The sequence below is a fragment of the Ostrinia nubilalis genome, chromosome 27 (genome assembly GCF_963855985.1).
Source record: "Ostrinia nubilalis chromosome 27, ilOstNubi1.1, whole genome shotgun sequence".
NCBI classification, from domain to species: Eukaryota; Metazoa; Arthropoda; class Insecta; order Lepidoptera; family Crambidae; genus Ostrinia; species Ostrinia nubilalis.
Window position 1 is genome coordinate 3,065,790 of NC_087114.1, and position 14,644 is coordinate 3,080,433.

Consider the following 14,644-nt stretch of genomic DNA (forward strand, 5'->3'; position numbering starts at 1 on the left):
AAATTAGCATAACAGTGTTTTGTTTACAAAAGTTTAGTAAGGCTGGGTTGCACTATCTTACTTTAACTTTAACAGACGTCAAAAATCTGTCAAACTCCATACAAAAAGCACCGGTTATCGTTATAGTTACGGTCAAAGTTAGGTTAGGTTAACTCAGCCTAAGTTGCTTATTTATTGTGACCATAGAGAATAGTAATATCCTTTTTAAAAATCCAGTTGACTCGTTTTCGTTTTACATTTTTATAAACGGTAATTTTGAGTTAAAATAATGAAACTCAAGGAGCTTTGCCTCTGTTATTGTATTACTGAGAAGGATAAATACAAGAAAGTTTTCGGGACTATTCCCACCTCTTGTTCCCACCGCTACAACTCCTGTGTAGCCAGGATCTACAGCTTGACCGCTTACAACCCAACCAGTGAAGGTCAAGTTTGTCCTGGGTTAAGTTAAACTGTCATTGGACCCGCAACGATATTAATCACTAGAACATAGGAGGAGTTTAAAGTTAAGGTTCAACTTCCCTCCAATGCAAAGCGGATGACAGGAGACAAAAAAAAGGTTTAAAGTAATCTTTAAATACAAGAATGTTTGCAAACTTCCGTCTCTAGTCCAAGCATCTAAGGTTTGTCCAATACCGATTGCCACATTGGCTCCAACCTCCAAGAATATACAAATATGGCAGAAAAGTAGAAGATACCGACTCAAAAAATTTGGAGCAATGTTTCTGCTTCCTTCGACTTAATGAATAGGTAGATAGAGGAATTCGTACACATACTACATTAGCTTTTACTTGTATCAGTACATTTGATCAGAAAGTGCCTCATGCATAATGTATCTGTAGCAGCCGAGGGTCCACAAAAAACAGCTGTTTCCCGCGCTTTCGTTCGACTTTCCTTGTCTGTGGTGATGAACGAGAGTTGCCATTTGAAAAAAGGTGACATGTGTCTAGACTTCGACCAGTCGTTAGACTGGGTAGCTCAACATGTTATACGAAGACTCCAGAATACATATTTTTATAAAATTGGATACCTACTCTTAGAATTTGGTTTCTATTCCCGATTTTAGGAAATTTTGAATACTTCAAACTTCAGTGTTGCTATTTAAATCCCACAGATCATAAAATAAATTTCTATGTTCTGTGTTAAATAAAATCCTATCTGTGAACCGTTTCTTAACTTGATAGGATGTTCTTTTATTTTAAAATAATATTCCTTATTTCCTACTAGAAAGATAATCCTAAACTTTCAGTCGCATTTTGCGGATGACCGTCTCGCAGAGTTATGAAAAGAATTTCAATGGATTCGTATGCAAATTATAATTTTAATTATGTAGAATATTAACAAACACATAGTAATTCACTGGGATATCTTAATATCATTGCAATAGGTGCTACTTTGCAACAAAAATGTAGCTTATGTCGACACATTCATTTGTTTGTCATGAATTCATGATAGACTACAGCTATTAAACGCATGCCTTTACCCTAACTCCCTTGAGTCATGATGAATGAAATCCAATCACGCCATTATGACGTATTGGCGTGCATGCCACTGTATTAATTGCATACCTACGTTTGCTAGTACATATTTCGTACTTATAAACACAATTGTTTCAAGTATTACAACAAGTAGGTACTTAATCTGTGTTGTTACACGCTACAGCTGCGGGGTCAAAGACCTTTTGACGCAGACATTTTTTATGAAGGACCAAACAATTTTCAAGATTGCGATAAAAAACTCACAAGCTTTGGCATAAAAAATTCGTTTGTTTCGTTGTCCTTTTAGGTTCCTAAATAAATAAACTTAAAAGGACAACGCGCGCGATTTAAAAGCTGGATAGGTACATACCTATTTGACGTTCAGTTAAAAAAACTCGAAACCGAAATCCTAGGGAAAGCGGAGGGAAAAATATCGTAGTAAAAGTTCTCAATGATTTAAAAACTTGGATTGTTATGTTGCCAGTCATAAAAAAATCAATAAGAAGCAACAACATAAACTATCTTAGGCCACCAAAAAATATCGACCATTATAATAACGCTTACAAACCCACATAATTATTTATTTATCAACCCCAAATCAACCAAGTCCAAAGGTCAGAACATCTTCGATATCACCTCTTTCCCTCACTCTTACCACCATCCCAGACGAGTGAAAAAGACAGATAAATCGAATCTAAATCGATTCTCGAAGTTGTCCGTGAATGCGTGACTAATCAAATAAATCAGTCAATTGCCCAAAATAGAATTATGGCTCGTTTCGACAATTACCAATTTGTACGAATCACCGTAGCTGGGGGTCGACTTGGTTTTTGATGGGGTTTGAACTCTGATAATGCTTAGTTAGCTTAAAGTTATACACCGCCTCTAATCCCAAAGGTTTACTGGAGAAAAATTCTATGTATGGCATTTTCTTTTTGTAAATTCATCAATATGCAAATAACTTTCAATACACAGAACACCTAATAATTTATTTAAGTCTTATTAAAAACTTACAGGGTCAAACTTCTTCAAAAACATAATATAAGGCTGAGTTGCACCACCTAACCGGTAACCGGTGTTTTTTTTATGGAGTTTGACAGACTCTTGACGTTTGTTAAAGTTAAAGTAAGATGATGCAACCCAGCCTAAGTGTCCCATGGTTCCGAAGAAAAAAGAGATAGTCAAAGTAAAAAATAATTTAGAACCATAATGGATTTGTATCGTACTTAGCTAAACATATTTTATTTCCAAATAATGTCGTCAGTCGTCTAAAAGTTTGTGGTTTACGCTATTTAGAACTTTGCATGGACACTACGGGTACTTACTTATGTACTAAAAGACAAAGGAATCATCTTTCCAACTATGTTATTTCTCATTTGCGCCAAACGGTATCTGAAGTACTGGTACAGACAGACAGATCTAATGCTTTATTATTGTCACAAAAGGGGAAGAGTCAGTTGCTCCAATGGCTTCTTCCCGTGTGAAATAAAATTTTAACCTATGTCTACTATTTACGTCGTGACAAAGAAAAGCTTCAGTGTTTTCCGGAGATTTTGTCACGCGTACTGGCTAGACGTGCATTTTTTTTTAATCCAGGAAAATAACCTGTCCATAGTGTCCATACCTGACGCCGGCCTCGAACCCACTAAAAACCTGGGGTGTTCCCTCTGCCGCATAGTGGTCGGCGCCTTGGGTACTAGAAACGAACAAGGCGCCTTCCGCGGACGTCCCGCCCTACACGGCGGGATCCACCATCATCCTTAGGGGGCCGACAAGAATAGCCGGAACCACCATAATTAGGTCCTCTTAATTTCACCCCTTTACGTGTCGTATAACTCATTCTCCTGCTCCTTTTCAGTCTTCCGTCTCCCGCTTCGCATGGATGGAAGTCGATTTTACCTACTTGTTTTCTTTTGACTTAAGTCTTTGCAGTTTTAACAGTAGTTCTCGCTGGTCCTACTGCACACCCTTGCTCGGCTATCGGCCAGATAACTCAAATTCTAACACAGAATCATTCACCTGCCGCGGTCAGTCACGAATCACGACCGCGGTCAACGACACCACTCTTGCGCAACTATTGTTTATGGTAATCATAGCTTTTCGCGGCACTTTTCTTCATGTAATGCTGGCCGGTAACGGAATTTACTACGTTTGAAATTGGTGGGAACTTTTTGACGTTTACAAAGTTATGTTCTGTTTTTACAAGCTTTATTATTTTATTATTACAAGCTTTATATTGACTTCACTTGTTAGTATGTGTGGGACAAATCTTGCAACTGAATTTAAGACCAGTTCTCCTCAACCGATTGAGCTGAAATTTGGTATACTTATGTAAGTACGATGACAATGCAATATTATGGTACCATTGAGCTGGTCTGATGATGGAGTCGGGAGGTGGCCATAGGAACTCCTAAACAAAACGGCGGAAACTCATCGAGTTTGGGTTCGTTGGATGTCTTTTCGAGCTTCTTTTTTCGTTGGAATGTCCAGGGTCCTGAGATTAAGATATAACTAAAAAGTGTAAAATAAAATAATAATAAAAATACACTTTTTTTAAAAACAAGCTGTTATTCTGAATTTCGAACAGAGAAAAAGAGGAATAAATTCCATGCGCGATACAAGCTTTCGAAATTCAGAATAAAAGCTTGTTTTTAAAAAAGTGTATTTTTATTATAATTTTTAAAGTTTGAATTTTTGTTCTTTATTTGAGGTGTACAAAGACTGCTCTCTTTCGTAGATTCCATAGATGATAAAGCTTGTACGAATTCGATAAGGAAGTGAAATTCTCTCTAAGCAAATACATAATTTGATTACCTACTTAGCGAAAGTCCTTAGGAATTTACACAACTAAGGCTGGGTTGCACCATCTTACTTTGACTTCAACAAACGTCAGAAATCTGTCAGACTCCATACAAAAAGCACCGGTTAGCGTTACAGTTACCGTTAAGGTTTAGGTAGTGCAACGTGCAACTCAGCCTTAAAGTGTAGTTCTCTGTTTAGTAGGTTCCATAGAGAGATGATAAAACTTGTAGGTGGGAACATTATAGTGAAGGTTTGTAGAGAATCACTAGAATCCTCTTTAAGCAAATATTTGACTTAGTACTTACTTTAGCAAAAATCCTGAGGAATTATTTCAAAAGTAAGACTGTTGTGTGCGCTCCAACAATGGATTGTTGCCTACAAAATGTTACTTAGATTTTATGGACTGCTGAAAACTGTTTTTGCGACATGATAAATAAGTGAACATCGTAACATGATTAATGGCCATTTCCTTCGAAAAAAGTTAATCGAATAAAAGCAAAAACATTGCATGCAAATATAAACTCAATCACGACATCTGGCGGATGTGGAAAGCAGAATTTAACGCTCACTTTAACTAATCGCTCGATTATAACAGCCAATAAGGAATCGATTGTTACGATTTTTATCGATTACGTAAAACTCTCGTGGGTGCACTTCCGATACATTACATACCGTGGTGATTTTATTACTGAAAAGATTCGATTTCTATCATTCGATCTGTTACAGAAACCTAATGCGTATCTATTCGTCTGGACAAGTGTTTCACATACCGGTAATCCGGTCTTGTAATCAAGACCTGGTAGCCTGGTAGCGAGTTCGAATCCATATGGGGGCAACATTTTGTATGATAAGCACGAGCACGAGCATTAGAAAGAAAGAAAGAAAGATACATTTATTACAATGGACATCACACAAATACAGGCAATTACATAGACATAATAATGGAAGAAGAAAAAATAAAAACAAGAGTAAACTGAGCAGTGCCACCCATCCAACACCCACCCACCCACCAACAAGATGCCCACTGCAACGGGACCCCACTCAGCATATGCCGTGGCCCTATGTAAATGCTTTTTTTATCCACAACGAGGATGCTCTTGGCCTGCATCTCATCTGATGGAAAGTGATGATCAGGTCTAAGGTGGAAGCGAGCTTCACCCGAAATCCTCAACCACAGAGGAACTGGCTATTTTACCTCTAACTGCTGGAACATTACGACGTGCCTATACCGTTTTCACAATTTATAGTGCTCATTACTATTGATCAGAAATCAGTGATATTTTTCTGGGAATAATCTCGAATAAATTCTCTATTTATTATCCACTAGCTTTCCGCCCGCGGCTTCGCCCGCGTGGAATTTTGTCTGTCACAGAAAAACTTTATCGCGCGCGTCCCTGTTTCAAAAACCGGGATAAAAACTATCCTATGTTCTTTCCCGGTACTCAAACTATCTCTATGCCAAATTTCATCAAAATCGGTTGCGAGGTTTAAGCGGGAAAGCGTAACAGACAGACAGACAGACAGAGTTACTTTCGCATTTATAATATTAGTTGGGATTAGTTGGGATAATGAAGCCATAATAACTGTTCATATTTTTCCTGACTATAAAAAACTTAGGCCATAAACCTAGCCGTAGTCTATGCAAATCTCATTTGTTTTTTCGCGCCATAACAGTCGGCCATTTTTGTTGAGGTGCGGCTAAACATAGCGCTGTACAGTATGCGCGATGGAGCGTACCCTGAGTGATGAAAGGCTTTAGTGATGTGCTGGTAATATCGATTATAAGTATTATAACTTTAAACAGATAAATATCCTTGGACATTTTTACTACGCTTCTAGTCCCAAACTAAGCAAATCTTGTACTATGGGTACTAGCTAGACAACGGATATAAACATACTTAAATACTTTTTTTTTTGTAAATACATTCATACATAATTATACAGTAACACCCAGACCCGTCACAGAAATTAAAATTCATCATTTCCATTTCTACCCGGCCGGGAATCGAACCCGGGACCTCTCGGCATAGTAGTCCGTTCCGAACCACTACACCAAACGGTTGTAATTTTGTAAAATATGTGTAAACATTCGACTAATTCGTTATCAATCAATGAATGTTTTAGGAGAAAAACACAGCATTTTACTAAGTTGAAGAGAAGTTAGCAGGCACTGCTTCTTCCTTGTAATGTGCTTAGCTAAGTTATTGTCTTATAGTAGCATGTTAATAAAAGCATATGACCATTCATTTTAGAAGGTATAAGTCACTAAGGTATTTTTTTGATGAACTGGATGGAGTTGGAGAACAATTAATCTTTTTGTGGCACTTTAATACAGCTGTCGTTAATTTCGACAATGCGTGTTGATGTCTCCTCATTGTATGTTCCCAACACTAGCGTCCCGTTGGTTAGACATGGACAAATTGCTCTATCGCACGCTAAAGTAGACTGTTGATGGACAGACATGGATCTATCACAATATAAATGGACCCAGTAAGTCCTATAAAACACACTCAGCCCACAGGTGTTTCCTTCGAACTTAACTTCCAACTCCTCCTATGTTCTTCTGATTAATTTCGTTGCGGGTCCAATGACAGTTTAACTTTCCCCCGGGACAAACTTGACCTTCACTGGTTGGGTTTTTATTGGCGGTCAAGCTGTAAATCCTGGCTACACAGAAGTTGCAGCGGTGGGCTCGAGAGGTGGGAACAGTCCCGTATCCAGGTGCTTCCCGCGACCTCTGAGTTTGGTGCACCGAATGGCGAGGCTTACCATTGCGTTCCATCATCATCCCAAATTGATGATGAGTCTTTTATAATGCGAACAGCTAGGGACTGGAATTCCTTGCCTGCTGCTGTCTTTCCCGAAGACTGTAATCCGGGCGTTTTCAAGACGAGAGTGAATAGGCACTTACACGACTTACAGGGCATATACCATCCTAGACTGCATCCCACTTAACATCAGGTGCGATTATGGTCAAATATCTGCCTTGTTATGCATAAAAAAAATCACATCAACATCTTCAGTGTGGAGAAAAATCATCGAATAACGATTGATGTTGTACGAAGACTGGCTTCCAATATTTGATCAATGCACCAACTTAGGTCCCTTAATGTAAAGTTGACTCCAACATATTACTACATATTGGACCAACTAGAATCTCAAAGAAAGTCTACTGCACGTATCTGTATTAGAAACAGCAGACAATGGATCTAGTCTGAAATAGATCTGCTAATTGATGGTCGCAAATGGGAGATGGGGTTACATGGAATTCCTTTTTAAAATGAAAGATAGTGCCTTTTAAAGAAAGTTGTCACAGTGAAAGTTTAGTACCAGCTTTTACTATGTCTGATTTATTTGTCTACTTTGGAAGAAAACAATAAAAGTAGGCTCAAATTGACTAAACTCAGTTGTGACAAACAAGTAGAAAACCCATTGCAGAACATCAATATGGCTACCATAATTAATCACGATGCCAAGCATTGTAGCATCATTCCTGAAATCGAGACCTCGAGATCTCGAATGCAAATCGAGTCTCTGCAAACTTACCGAGAGGGGGTAGGGCAAGTGAGCTGCCCCCTCCTTGAAATTGTATGCCCTTAGGTACTTACTTTTTTTATCCATGAGGAAGCATTTCCCCTGATAGAAAGTGATGATCATGCCTTTTAAATATAAGTATGCAGGGTACACATGGGCCAGGAGCGCGTCTTTCCGTTCTATACATAGCCAGAACGCAAGGGTGTGAAACTAATCGAGTATAGTTTGGAGATGACTTTATTTACTAAGCTCCTCCAAACTATACACGACCAGTACGCATATGCTGCGTACTGCTCGCGTATACTTTGTAGTGACTTAGGTCAATTATCTTACTCCAAAATATACATCGCCAGTACGCATACAGACTAATCATGTATGTATTGTAATAAGTGCGTGATTACAATTTATACGCAAGTAGTTGCATGCTAGTCATTTTGACTTATTGACCTCTCTTTCTATTACATATTAATTCATATCTGCGTGTCTACTTTAAACATTGAATCATCTTTCGACACGTGTCATTGTTTTGATAAAGGATTTTTTGGTGTTTCTTATTCTGCCATAGAAAAGATATTTGTTTTGGGGCTGATATTTCACCAATTGTCGTAGGTATGGAAATATGTCAAAATGATTTTATTCTTGAGATAAAAGTTAATAAATAAAATAAATAAAAGGAAGGATATTTATTTATTATTTAAAATAATAAATAAATATCCTTAGACATTTTACACTGCGCTTCTAGTCACAAACTAAGCAAAGCTTGTACTATGGGTACTAGACAACGGATATAAACATACTTAAATACTTTTTTTTGTAAATACGTACTTATTAACATAGAAAACACCCAGTCCAATACAAACAAATATGTTCATGCACACAAATGTTTGTACTGTGCGGGAATCGAACCCGCTACCTCCGGAATAGTAGTCCGTTTCGAACCACTACACCAAACGGCCGACAATACAAACCTAGCATTTGAAGTCTCGCATAATATTGTATTTAATGCACGTTGAACTTTCTTCTCTCACTCTCTCTCATTTTAATTAAATTGTTATTTAATTTGAAATCTACCTAATCAATTTAATTTCAAAAACCACTTACAATAGTGTTAAAAATCTAGATTTATTATAGATTCAGTAAAATAATAATATTTTATGTAATAATATCAAATAAATGTGATTTTAAATATAGTTCCATATTTTACTGAATTTTACTAAATCAATATCAACTAAACACACTCTAGTCAAGTGTAAGTGGTGTAGTAGAAACTAATCGAGTATAGTTTGGAGATGACTTTTTTTACTAAGCTCCTCCAAACTATACACGATCAGTACGCAAAATTCGTGTATAGTTTGGAGTCACAGATTTACAAACAGGCACTACAAAATATACACGAGCAGTTTCCTATGGGTGCGTTCTGGCCATGTATAGAACGGAAAGACGCGCCAGGAGCTGGGTAGGAGTACGCCTACATATAGCCCCCTTGCTTTATTGCTTGGCAGACCGATGAGCTCATAATCATCATCAAACAAAAGCGTTCCCACCTTTCGTTCCCACCGCTGCTACTCCTGTGTAGCCAGGATCTACAGCTTGACCGCCAATAAAAACCCAACCAGTGAAGGTCAAGTTTGTCCCGGGGGAAAGTTAAACTGTCATTGGACCCGCAACGAAATTTATCAGAAGAACATAGGAGGAGTTCGAAATTAAGGTTCGACTTCATCATCATCGTGAAAGAAAAGCGACAGATCACTCCTTGTTGCAGTATATTTGTAACTTCTCAGTCATTTTAATATCATTGCCTTCTTGTCATGATGCCCTTGATCCTGATATTCATACAGTCCTGACTCCTAATGAGTATAGTCACGCCATCGTTTCCGTATAACCTACGATATGACCGTTACAGGGTTATAAATATTGTACGCTCTCGTGGGAAGTCAATGTGGGAGATTTAGTACGACAATTTTTCCAACAATAATAATTAGTAAAGACATAGAGTTATGATAAGCTTGTAACATGGCGACTAGGTAACGGACAAGCATAGTCTGTTGAATTGATAATAAATAATTGTTTTCATTCACATAAATTACTTACCTCTATCACAATCTTAGCAAAGCTATTACAAACAATATGAGTAGCTTCTAAATAAAATTACCTATGCATTGAAATATATTCTGTCAGATTTTTTTATGTTGTACCAGCTGATATTAACTAAACTATGTTGATTGGTTTTATGAAAGGGGGCCCCTAGGGAAGTGGTAAAAATGTGACAGTTGAAATTTCGAAATCCCTTCGCTCCAGCTTTTTTTTTGTAGATACTTCGCTCCGTGAAGCGATTTCGAATTTTCGATCTACAACTGTCACGTCTTTCTTGCCACATGTCTAGGGGGCATGAGCATGAGATAGTAATCATGTCCTTATGTTACAGTGCCTTATGGTTAACTTCATCTAGAATTACGATACAATCTATTCACGGGTGATCAAAGCCAGGTGATCAAAGTCGACTCCAAGCTACAGTTGGGTGTCCTTTGATCACTCAGGTCATCTTATCCATGGGTGATCAAAGGACACCAAATTGTCGCTTGCAGTTCACTTAGATCACCTGGGTAATCAAAGCCAGGTGATAGACCAGATTTACCTATTTATAGAAAAGGTTTTATGCCACAAAATAAGGAAGAAACATTCAACTCGTTCATAGTACAGCCTGACACACCCTTGCCACTGCCTTGCCACATTGGTGCCTTTTTATAGTCGTGCACACGCAATATTTTGTTTTCGTTGAATCGCAATGGGACCTATTAGAGAAGGCTTGCTATCCTACTCTAAAAACTTCGAATTCCATTGTTATTCTGATTAAATTCCGTTATTCTTCTGATTAATTTCGTTGCGGGTCCAATGACAGTTTAACTTTTCCGCGGGACAAACATGGCCTTCACAAGCTGTAGATCCTGGCTGCACAGGAGTTACAGCTGCGAGAACGAGAGGTGGGAATAGTCCCGTACTAAAAAACCTACAAACAAAACTCACATACACCCGTGTACCTACACTATCCTACTTAATACCTCTTGGTCCCAACATCAGAAAAAGAGTAGACCAAGGATCATGGGAAAGGAAATCCAATTATTACAGGCAGGTGTCTAGGGCCACTGGGAATGCGATAGGAGTGTCGTTTTATGGTCGTGGTACGAGTAATGCACTTAATACTGAAGCTTCTTCTTCAGTATTAAGTGCTAATCTACTTTGTATGGAAACGTAACACTTTTTCAATTTGATAACCTAAGTGAAAGTAGGAAAAGTCTTTATTTCTTCAGACTACTGTACCTCAACTTACAAATCCTTTTAAAAAATACGTGACTTTCCTCTGTATTTATCCAACTCACTAGGCTTACTGTGTCAATCTGTGTTGTTACAGTTCAAGTCAATAAAGATTAATCAACCACATGCCAGTTTAGGCAATGGATTAAATGGCAGCGTGGTAGGAATTGGATTTTGGCAAACATTTTTTGTTTCATTTAATATTCCGTTTGGGAAAATGCAAAGGCGTGCAGCCAAAGGGATTTTGCAAAAATTAGGATTTTCTTTTTTTAAATCTTATAAGTTCAAGGTTTAAACATCGAATTCTGAAAAACATTTACGAATGTTGTTCGTTACATTAATTTAATAACTTTTTAGGTGTTTTAATTTGTTTATGTAACTATCTAATTTCGTTTTCTTTTCATTTCTAATCCTTATCTGTGTTCGTGTGTTGTTGTGTGAGTATCTTTTGTTTGTTTTAATGCTTGTTTCTTTTCTAATCATGTTTTAGACTACTCAGAACCAGTACTCGTTAAAATGTCTTATAATTAATATAAAATTAAATTTCGTAACAACAAGCAATCCATCTTAAAGATAATTAATTGTACTTTTAAACGAGTATTGGTTCTTTTTTAAATATTAATGTAAATATTGTATATTTATAATATTGGTTCCTAAGAATAAAATTCAAGCTTATAAATCATTATAATTAACTATTTTGATTGAATCAGAGTTAAATTGCTGCGAGAAATAACAGTTTTACTCTTAAATCAAATGACTAAATGGCCAGCTTAAACGAAAATTAATTCTGCATATTCGCAAACGCCTTTGCACAGACCTTTCGTACAAGATGAAAAAAATAAACTGTTTGTTTTTTTTTGCAGCGACCTTCCCGACGAAGAGGACAAGAAATCGCCGGTTCTACTTTTAGGGGTCAACAAAATATCCGACTCCCCATCGTTCGTGAGACGAAGATCCACTGATCCTCACTCAACAGGCAGTATCAGGTTCTTCAGACCACCTAAATCGAAGTACACCAGAGGTCTCCAAGGTGATGAGAGACTGGAGAAAATCCGCCAAGACCTATTAGTTCACAAGCATAAGCCAGACAAATACATTCCAAAAGACCACGACGTCTCCCTCGAGCCTGAAGACCGGAGATGCATAAAACTCAACTGCGTTGGCAACTGCATTTGTGACAAAAAACACAACTCGTCAAACCGTGGCTCGTTCTCGTTTCACAGACCTGAAAACAGGCAGTCCTCTCTATGCCCATCAGAACCGTACGGTAAAACGGAAGATAAGAAAGACTACTCTGAAAATGATATAGAATTCAAGTACACAGAATACATTCCAAATTCTCAGCCTTCTAGCAGCAAACAGAGTTCGTACAACGTCACCCCAAAATCGACTGAGCGTAGACATTTCTTACTAGCGAACCTCAATGAAAGGTTCCGCAAAACTCTCAGCCTAGATTCTCGTAAAATAGAAACCAACAGAGTCCCGCTAAGTCTCCCAAAGGAATCTCGACCGAAATCCCTCGTGAATACGAGCAACATTTGCGTGCAGAATTTCAAATCGGGTGATCCGTTCGTGCAGTCAAATTTTGACAAAGCCAGCCAGCCTAAGAAAAAGCGAAAGTCCTTTTTCTCCCTCGACACATTCTTCGATTCCAAAAAGTCTGATACGTCGTCAATCGATGACTATTGCTCGTCGAAGTACAAACGTTTCGAGCTAGAAAGCGATGACTCACCGCTTTTCAAAAGGGAGAATCAGAGGGAGAAGACGCCGGATCTTCTAAATCTTCCAATTATTATAGATTCGGTGCGCAAGAAGCAGTCTTCTGACACAAAAAGACAGCTGGAAAAGCTCGAAAGTCATTACTATCGCAGCCTTATTAAGACCCAGCCAGTTATAGACGCGGTCCCTAAAGACGCGACGCCCCAACAAGGCCCGAGCGGACATTCCAACGGCATATTCGTTGATGATGACGACGTGGAGTACATAGAGCCTATACGCAGCAACTTCACAAGCCAAAGCACTCTTATATTAGACAAAAATCTATCCGGGGACTTTTCATGCAAGCCTGATTCGATTCTGACCATAAACACAGATGACACTGACATAAAATTACCGAGTTCTACAGTCTCTCCGAAATCTAATGATGTGAGGAATCTTGACAATGATTTAGACAGCATTGGGGTGTATGAAATTGAAGTTAAAGAGACGGACTTGTTAAAAGAAGGCGCTAAAGAGCTCACTGTAAAAGTCATGGATAAATCCGTGGATTCGATTGGCAGTTGTTCCTTGGACGTTGACGCCAGCACAGACTTCTCAGGTAAATGACAGATTTCAGTGTTTTTCTACCGTTTCTTTCTATTATTTAGCATGTTACTTTGTATATAGTTGAAATTATTTACATTTTGTTTTCTTTGACGACTTCACTCTCTTGTACCAAGAGAGTGGATTCGTTACTTTATTTCATATTGTTTTCGTATCACAATAAATTATATCTTAATCATTTTCATTCATTTCTGTGTTTTCTTTACATTTCCTGTTTGTGTATGTGGTTGTGATGTTTATGTATATGTATGTTTTTCTATTTAAAATAGTTTTGGACCGTCTCAAAGTAGCCGTTCAGCGCGTGTTTTTTCTCTACACAATCAACAAAAAAATGTCAACATTCAACAAAATTGCCTACAAGAAAAGATTGTGTAGGACAAAACACGCGCTGGAGACCCGGCTTTCAATACACATATTCAGATTCGTTTCAAAATTAGAATACCTTGATTCAAAATGTAGTAATCAGAACATTTACGAAGAAAGCTCAAAGCTTAAGCATTCCGTAACTTAACTCTCACAAATAACTCGGATTAACTGACCATTCCCTTCTGTTTCTCGTCGAGATGATTGCATTCCGGATTTTCGAAGACATTCGTATCTTTATTTAGCTCCAAAACTGTTCAGGACAGATGCTTTCGGTGACATTCCAAATTACGTGTTGAAACTGACTAGAGATTTCACAATATAGTTCGATGAAACACCCTTTCTTTGAAGAAGCGAATGCCAATTTTGTTGTAAAAAAAACGTAAAGGGGCCAAAAATACCAGAAGAACAAAAAGGTTGGATTTGTGCAAAAGGTAATCATTTCAAAATCGATGTCGCTTTAAGTAAACAAATAAAGTATAATACCTAATATTTATTTAGTATAGGTAAATGTACAATGTAAAAAGTTGTGTTCGTGCTTACAAACGATGAACTTGGATTTTATAGTTTCTAGAGAAAAGTGGCAGCCATATTCACTATAATAAAAGTAAGTTTGGTCTGACTATTGACCTAAAATTCCGTATTTGAAAAATTATTGTGTTTTGTTTAACCTTGTCCCACTTCATTTTTGTAAGAATGACTAATCAGCTTAATATTATGTATTCTCTTGACCTTTACGAGCTGTAATTAATTAGTCAAGCAATGCCGGTTAGTTTATTTGGTTTGGATCGATAGGACATCCATTTTCCTCAACTGCGTAAATCTAATACGCGTTA

General features: G+C 37.7%; 1 protein-coding gene across 1 annotated transcript in view; it reads left to right on the forward strand.

The window, feature by feature from the left end:
* Nucleotides 1-14,644, forward strand: part of LOC135084790 (uncharacterized) — a 49,928-nt gene that overhangs the window by 22,696 nt on the left and 12,588 nt on the right. Inside the window, exon 3 of the mRNA XM_063979528.1 lies at nt 11,987-13,440. Within this exon, the coding sequence (XP_063835598.1) occupies nt 11,987-13,440 (1,454 nt within the window). The remainder of the gene's footprint in view (nt 1-11,986; nt 13,441-14,644) is intronic.